This window comes from Aphidius gifuensis, linkage group LG5 (assembly GCF_014905175.1).
Source record: "Aphidius gifuensis isolate YNYX2018 linkage group LG5, ASM1490517v1, whole genome shotgun sequence".
In the NCBI taxonomy this organism is placed as follows: Eukaryota; Metazoa; Arthropoda; class Insecta; order Hymenoptera; family Braconidae; genus Aphidius; species Aphidius gifuensis.
The window spans coordinates 11,841,851-11,851,016 of NC_057792.1; the positions used below are offsets into that span (position 1 = coordinate 11,841,851).

Genomic DNA, 9,166 nt, shown 5'->3' on the forward strand with positions numbered 1-9,166 from the left:
AAGGAAGCTAAAAAAATATAAGAAAATTTTGAGACAATTAATTTCAAAAATAAGTTGGGCATCTAAAAAGAAAATTATCATAAAGCATTGTATTGGTATTTTACCATACACGTAAGATGGCCCTCGTACCTCACGATTCTATAAATAAACTCAAGTCGCTTGAAAATGAAAATCATGCATTAACAAGTATCCAAACACCTGGGGATCCAACATCACGTCTTGATAAAGAACTTACAAAAATTTTAAATTCTTCTAAAAATGATGCAGAAAAATGGAGTGAATATCGTGAGTTATTTAAGCGATTTTTATTTTTTAATAGTGATGGTGACAGACCACATACAAAATTAACATATAAAGATATCGATGATAGTACAGAGGATTCATCGTACCCTGTCGAGAATATAATGAAAAGTGTTCCTCCGCGATATCAGCAAAAAGCTAAGGCAATAATTGATCATATTAACACTGCGGATATAGATAAGCGTTTTAAATGGGATAAATCTGGTCACATAAGTATAAACAACAATAAAATACCCAATACAAATATTGTTGATTTATTGAATAATGCTTTACGTTATCGTAAAAGTCATAATACTGTTGGTCAAAAAGAATTTGCAAAGTTTCTCCGTGGTATAAATACTCCACGTAATTTTGTAGGTAATGACAATTTCTGGAAGTCACCTATCATTTCAGAAGATGAAGATGATGAAGAGACAATATTGTTTTCAACACCATTAGCCGAACGCCCAAATCACAGAGTTAGTAAAAGTTTTGAGCCGCAATTTCCGGATGGTGAGAAACCAACTACTAGTGGTGAACCTAAAGTATCATGGCAAAGACTAAGTCCTGAAAAGAAAAAGTCAAAAAAGACCTCATAAATACTAATGAGAAAAATATAAAAAATAATACACCCATTGCAAATATTTATTATGATTTATCAAATCCTCTTGCTTATACTGGTGCACGTAATATTGTAGCAAAATATCCAGTTTTAAGTGATAAAATAAAAGAGTATTTAAATTCACAAGACGCGTATACATTACACAAACGTGTCAAACGTAAATTTCCGCGTTTACATTATAATGTATCAGGCATCGATTCTGTTTAGGAAGCTGATTTAGCAGATTTACAAAGTATAAAATCGGAAAATAATGGTATAACTTTTTTACTTGTTGTTATTGATGTATTTAGTAAATTCTTATGGATTGAACCATTAAAAAATAAAACCGGTCCAGAAGTATGTTCAGGATTTGAACGTATATTTCAAAAGAGCAATGGTCGTATGCCTGTTTTTTTCCAGACTGATTCTGGAAGTGAGTTTAAAAACAAAATTATCCAAAAGATGTTGAGCGATGCCAATATTTATTTTCGAGTGGCAAGAAATCCTGACATAAAATGCATCAATTGTAGAACGCAAAATACGTACAATGAAAGAACGTATTTGGCGTTATTTTACACATAAAAGAACACATAAATATATAGATATATTACAACAAATTGTCGATGGGTACAATAACTCTATTCATACATCGATTAAAATGACACCAGCTGCAGTGACGATAAATAATTTAGAAATCGTTAGAAAAAATATAGAAAGTCGTTATGATGATGAAAAAATAGTTGATCGATTTAAATATAAAGTAAATGACCGTGTGCGCATCAGTACTGCGAAAGGTGAATTCCAGAAAGGATATACCCCTTCATGGTCTCGGGAAATATTTAAAATAACAAAAGCTACATCACGTCAAGGTAAACCGATTTATGAGTTAGCCGATTTAGCTGGTGAAGTTATTGATGGTATGTTTTATGAGGTTGAATTGTCTTCAGTTAACAAAAACATTAAAGAAAGTGTATTTAAAATCGAAAAAATTCTAAAAACACGTGGTAAAGGCAAGCGAAAAGAATATTTTCTACACTGGCTGGATTGGCCATCGAAATTTGATTGCTGGATTCCTGCAAGTAATCTACAATGAATAATGACAGAAATTTTTACCTCACACTTGTTAGTAACAAAAGTACTGAATTTTATCCTAATAATAATGCATCAGAATTTAGTATACAACTACCACGTGAAATCAATTTGGAGGTCGAGTGGGTTGTTTGGCGCAAGTCGTTAATTGTCTTGTTTATGCCGAATATGATAATATTATCGAAATAGACTCCAGCCGTCAAGTTATAATGGATTATAGTAATTAAATATAAAGAAGAATGAAAATAAAAATATATATTAGTCTAAGCAGCGCAGGATAGCGTGATTCATCTCATGGATACTCAACAGCTAGGTAGAGCCCTACCGTATACAGATATCTCTGTTGGTGGAATTCATCCTGTAGACAAACTACCTTTTGTCTGGCCAAAGCCGTGTGCAATAATTGCAAATACAGACAATCATAACCAACCAGGATCTCATTGGGTCGCATTATTTATCGATCATTTTGGCTATGGAATATACTTCGATAGTTTTGGACAAAGACCTACAGCTATGTCCTCAGAAGGAACACTGTCTGTTACGAGTATAATAATAAAAGGCTTCAAGATTTTTCGTCTAATGTGTGTGGTTGCTATTGCATTGTTGCTCTACATTGGTTTTCCAATGGCGGAAATCTTTCGAGTTTCCAACGCCTGTTTGGCGACGATACTAAACTCAACGACAATACTATAATGACAATGTATAAAAAACTGATTCAAAAAAAAAATATATTTAAAAATAAGCGTTTCCATTTTCTCCGAGGTAGTGGTGCAACTGTACAACATTCTTATTGTAAATTTCGTTGAATAAAGAAATGAATGAAATAAATAAAATTGTTTTTTGTTTGAATTATTTCCTCTCCTTAATTTTTAAAAAATATATAAGAAGAGAATTTTAAAATTGATGTTTAGGCTTCTCCAACAAGCAAGGTGATGGCAGAACACATCGAAAAACGTACTTGGTTTGAACGTGGTGAAAGATTATTGTATCGTGTAGAATCCAATCGCCGTAAAAGTTTTGAAACATGGCCGTTAGCTCATCTTTTAGATATTTTTGAATTGGCTTCTGCTGGATTCTATTATACCGGAGTTGGTAACTTTGTATGTTGTTTTGAATGTGGAGTTAAAATTAACGATTGGACTTTGGGTGATAATCCTTGGCTTGAATATCATCGAAACAAACCAAGCTGTAGATTTGTGCGCCGAATACCATGTGGAAATGTCCCTGTGGGCATCCACCCTGACACCGTGGCTGTACCTACTTACTACCCTTATCGGAAAAATATTTCTCCTGTAATTTCACCGTCATTCCGTTATTCATATTATTCAGCTGCGGTATCAAGACTTGAACATCGAGAATTTTTAAGTCTTTTTGATTATGCACCACCACCGTACCCGGATCCACAGCCTGAGATTGATGTTAAAACTGCCAAGGTTCGACGATACTTGACTTATGACTTACGCCTGAAATCATATAGATATTGGCCTAGGCACATGAGCCAGACAAAAAAAAAGCTAGCTGAGGCCGGATTTTTCTACACTGGTATTGGTGACTACGTTCAGTGTTATCACTGTGGTAATGGTATAAAAGATTGGCTCCCAAATGAAGATCCATGGAAAGAACATGCACGTTATTTTAAAGAATGTTATTTCGTACGTGTTATCAAAGGACAAGAATTTATTGATCATTTTAAAATACCTCAAACCGGTGATCAACCATCAGACGTTGAGGAAGAAGCAGAAAGTTTGACAATCGAATCGAACTCAATAGTCATTATGAGAAATATACCTACGGATTACCACAGTATAGATGAAGATATTGAATTCAAATGTAAAATTTGTTTTGAAAAAAATTTAGGTATATTATTTTTACCATGTAGACATTTTGTTTCTTGTGGAAATTGTTCAACTGATTTAAAAAAATGTGTTATATGTAGAGCAGATATTGAAAAAGTTGTACGCCCAATTATTTCATTAATATAAAAATAAAAATAATTTTTTAAACAAATATAACCTGTCTTGTAAATTTTTTTACCTATTCATATACCCATGTTGTAAATTAATCGACTTAGTCAATCACAAGCCGTGATTCAGTCAATACCATGGCGTTTACAGCATTTCTGATTTTTTCTGTAGTTGTGGAGATAATTGAATCGAGAATACAAACACCGGGTTTGTATTATGATCATATCGAAAACGTGCGTCTAACGAGTAATAGTCTACAACTTACAACGTATATGGATGTTGACGATCTTCTCAATTTTTTACCGAATATTTTACCTTTGCGTTACTTTGATGCTGATTTGGGCGGGGGAGGTAATTATACTAAAGAAGACCCAGGATTGGCTGGTCTACATAAAATATGTTAAAAGTATGAAGCAGATAAGATTGTAGAAAATAATTGCGACTTTGTATCACGACGCCTTCCTTTTTTGGAACAACAACGAAAAAAAATCGCAATGTATACAGAACAAATTAATTCACTATTTCATAAAGACGTTATAAAAACAAAACGTAATGAACCCATCTACCCTATCGTGGGTGCAATATCAAGCTCTTTATTTGGGATTCTGAATAAAGACGATGCCAAGATGATTAACAAAGAAATCAATAAATTAAAACGTGATAATAAAAAAACAATTTCTGTTTTAAATAATACAACCCATTTATTACAAACAGAGCTACATACAGCGCAGACTCGATTAAAAAACAATGACGGTCTTATCAATTATTTTCATGCACAAATGGAAGAATTTAGTGTTGGATGGAAAAGCAAGGATACACTTTTATGGAAAGTTCACTTTGAAACTATGGTAAATCTCGGACGTACTTGGCTTCAGAATATAGAGCTGAGTTATGATGAATATATTAATTCCTTAGAACTCGTAATTCAAATCGACTATTTTGCTAGACTCGGATTAATCCACCCTCGAATAATGTCTAGTAAGAAAATTGAAGATTCTTTGCGTCTTTTTTTACAAAATAATAATAATCAGTATGTACTACCATTATCAGAAAAAGAAGCCGGTATTGATGGCCTGCGGAAAATTGCAAAAATATCTATTGCCTACCATGAGAGACGAATTTTACTGAGTATACCTCTACTATCACCAAAAATTTATTCAATATATGAAATCCATCCAGCACCGATAAAACAACATACTTTCCAATCACATATTGCGGCATACATTAAACCTAAAAGTTCTTTGATTCTTATAGCCCAAGATAAAAGTGAATACAGTACCAACGTTAATATCCAGGCATGTCAATTTTCACCAGTCGTACCAACATCTTTTTGTACTCACTCTTTTTCTTTACAAGATACAAGAAATATAAATTCATGTGAAATTAATTTATTAATGACAAACAAACAAGATAATATGTTAGATTGTGATATTCAATTTTATGAAAATCCTCAACCAAATTTTATTCAATTATATAATAAAAAATGGTTATATAGCATGGTTGAAAATACTGAGTTACGAGTTATTTGTGGTGATGACGTGAAAACCCGCAAACTAAATTATACAGGTATAATAACTGTCAATAGTGGATGTAGAGCCCGTATCGACATTAGTCGGTGTTCCCGGCATATCCCAAAATAATGATAAAGTCCTCCATCCCTATATTGGTGGATATGATTTTTTAAATTTAGTTGAAGGTATAAATGAAACTAATAAAACAGCGATTGAAAAAATGATTGTCAACTCAAGTCCTCTAAGGACTTATAAAATTTAACTTAAATATTGCTTCTTTCTCACACGTGGTTAAGCCTCTAATTAGTTGAAAGACATTTGTAAAGTGTGCTCACAACTGAATTTTTACAATTTTATTTTATTTTATTTTTCTGCTTCAATGGTGTATTTTATAAGCTTATCAAGTTTATAAATGATATTCTCTCCTCTCAAAAATATTAGGTTATTATACAATAATTATTTTAAAAAACTGTTGTTTTATCAAAAAAAAAAAATGAAAACTTCATCTTTTTGAGGTTGGTAATGGTTCTCGGACCAATATATTAAATATAGGCATTATCCCCTCTTCTATACCCGAAAATTTGGCCAAGGTAATCCCTTAAATGACGAGAAAAACACCACATTGCTAACGTCACGGTAGACGAATATGGTGGGGATTATCGAAATGTGCTCAGGAGCATTTTCACTCGCTACACTTGTTTGTATATTAATTAAATATGGCAAATGTTAATAAGGAACGGATGTAGCTCAATAATTCAATCATTAAATTCCATTGAATCCTCAGTAAGGATTTCCATAAGAAATTAAAATAATAATAGAAAATATTGCTGAGAAATTAAATCAGATTACGAATTAATTTATTTGGTTTCATCGTTTCCTTAGCAACATTTTCCAATAGCTTTTTAATAAGTTAGTTATGGCAAATGTTCCCTGGTAGAAATGCTCGGTCGAATCGACGTCGGGTCCGACTTATTATCGAGATAACATGTATAAGCATAGGGAAAAATTTTTAAGTTAAACACGTTATCTCGATATTAAGTCGATTTTACCGGTAAATTTCTACCAGGGTTGCTAAGGAAAGAATGAAATTAAATAAATTGATTTTATTGACGCGAGGAAGTGGATTGTAAAAAGGAATAAATAATAAAACACAAGGTAATTAACAGATAAAATAACGGTTTATTGTAAAACTAAATAATGTATAAATTAAACTCCTTGCAAAAGGTGTCATACCTTTTGCAAACTCTCAAAAAGTTAACCTCAAAACCACTTGGTGTTGTATGCACCAGGTGTTAAATACAGTGAATATAAATTAGACGCTTAGTCTATCGAAGTACGATGCGATGTGTCTCGTAGTCCAGTTGGCGTAGATAGTCAGAGAAGTAACCGAGTATTCTCGGATCCATCCGAGAATGCACGAATCCAGCAAGCGAAGTCGCGCCTGCGCGTGGTGTATCCAAGCGTTGGCGTGACGTCAAAAATAAAGTTGACCGGCAGGTGCTGCTATACCAATATAGCGGTCTCTTGCGCAAACATTCTCCCCCCTTGACAATGTAATTGTCAACTCATGTATGTGTGACCTCAATAGGTAACACACATAATTTCGCCACTGGCCTTTGGTACTCAGCAGTTTGTGTCTTAACAGTGACTGCTCTGACCAATCCATCAGCTCCAGGAAACACCTGAGTGACTCGTGCCAAGGCCCATTTACCTGGTGGTAATCTCTCATCAATGACCAATGCCATTGTACCCACTTGAATGCATGGTGATGTATGCAACCATTTGGACCTGACCAAATATTTCTGTAAATACTCCTTGGACCATCTGTCCCAAAAAGACTCCATGAACTTCCTTAACAATCGCCACTTGTTGAGACGAGTGTCAGGTACATCCAAAACAGATGGCTCAGGCACTGCATTCAGTGGTTCACCAACCAAGAAATGACCTGGCGTTAATGCTTGAAGATCCTCAGGATCATCAGTCATTGGGCACAAGGGTCTCGAGTTGAGTAAACACTCAACTTGTGTTAAGAACGTACTAAATTGTTCATACGTGAGCTTGTTTTCACCAACGACTCTCTTAATGTGATGTTTAGCTGACTTAACAACTGATTCCTATTTGCCACCAAAATGTGGTGACCCAGGAGGTATAAAGCTCCAATCTGTACCATCTTTTGCCAAAAGAGTGTCAAGATTTTTAGCTTCCTTTGATGCTGACTTAAAAAGACGTTTTAGTTCAGCATCTGCACCTACGAAATTTGTACCACAATCGCTAAATAACTTCTCACATCGTCCACGACGACGTACAAATCTCTCAAATGCTGCTAGGAATCCTTCAGTTGTGTAGTCAGTGGCTAAATCAAGATGAACTGCCGATGATGCCATGCAGACAAATACAACTAAATAGCTCTTGTAAGACCTATTACATTTGCCTGACTATGTCTTCAGTTCAAATGGGCCAGCATAGTCAACTCCTGTATGGAGAAATGGCTTGCATTTTAAGACTCTAGATGCTGGTAGTTGACCCATTAACTGTTGTGCAGCTTCAGCTCGATGTCTTACACAAACAACACATTTATTTATAAAACTCCTGACTGGTACTCGACCACCAACAATCCAGTATTGTTGTCTCAATGTGGCCAACATCAATTGTGCACCACCATGTAATGTATTTACATGGCACTCGTTGAGTATCAGTTCAGTTAGTTTTGACTCTCTCGGTAATATCAACGGATTTTTTTGGTCACTTGTCATGAGGGATCTACTCAGTCTTCCACCGACTCTCAATGCACCATCCTTGTCAAGGAATGGTGTTAATTTTATCAAAGGACTTGACCTTGAAAGTGCTTCACCCTTTGATAATTGTTTAATCACCTCATGAAAGTATAATCGTTGATTATTAATTACCAAACCCAGCAATGCAATTTTACGTTCTTCAGACGTAATCCAGCTTGACCTATCCACAATATATCTTGCTGAAAAACTCTGGTAAAATCTTCTCAACCATGCTGCCGCAGTTACAGCTTTTCTCAGTGACGAGAAATTATCTAAATAAGTCTCACTTATGGTTGACATTGCATTGCAAACCAAAGGTTTTCTCTTCAACTTGAGTCATGTCAATCTCTTGATTGTTTAACACAGGCCACTCATTTTGATTTTTAATAATCCAAGCTGGACCCTGCCACCACAAAAGATCTGTATATAATTGTGATGATCCCAATCAAGTTTGATTTTCCACAATGACTGCATGTATAATTTACCCTTTACAACTACTGGGGAAATCCAGCCAAGTGGGTCAAAAATTTGAGCCACTTGAGCTAACACGACTCTTTTAGTAACTGTTTTAGGCTCCTTGAATGTTATAGGAATGTAACTAAAACAGTCAGACGTCGTATCCCAGTTAAGCCCAAGTGTCCTGAAAATCTCATGATCTTCACTCAAATGGTTGGTTGATTTCTCGTGGAAATCCTTTGGGATATAGTAACTCCTTTGAATCGCTTATCCATTTTCGCAATTCAAAACCACCAGAGTGAAGCATCTTTTGAATTTGTACAGCCTTGTCAATTCCTTGTTGTAAATTGTCAGCACTAACATATATTTCATCCATATATGATCCTTGTGATATTTCCGACTTTACAAGTGGAAACTTATCTCCCTCTTCCAGTTCAAGCTGTCTCAATGTAGCCAAAGCCAGGAATGGGGCTGGCTTGGTACCATAAGTTA

At 34.7% G+C, this 9,166-nt stretch overlaps 1 protein-coding gene across 1 annotated transcript; it reads right to left on the minus strand.

Annotated features, from left to right (window-relative positions):
* Positions 1-7,879: 7,879 nt before the first annotated feature.
* LOC122856381 lies at positions 7,880-8,518 on the minus strand. Its single transcript, XM_044158057.1, has one exon. The coding sequence runs from the start codon at positions 8,516-8,518 to the stop codon at positions 7,880-7,882; it is 639 nt and encodes a 212-aa protein (XP_044013992.1).
* Between the last annotated feature and the right edge of the window lie 648 nt (positions 8,519-9,166).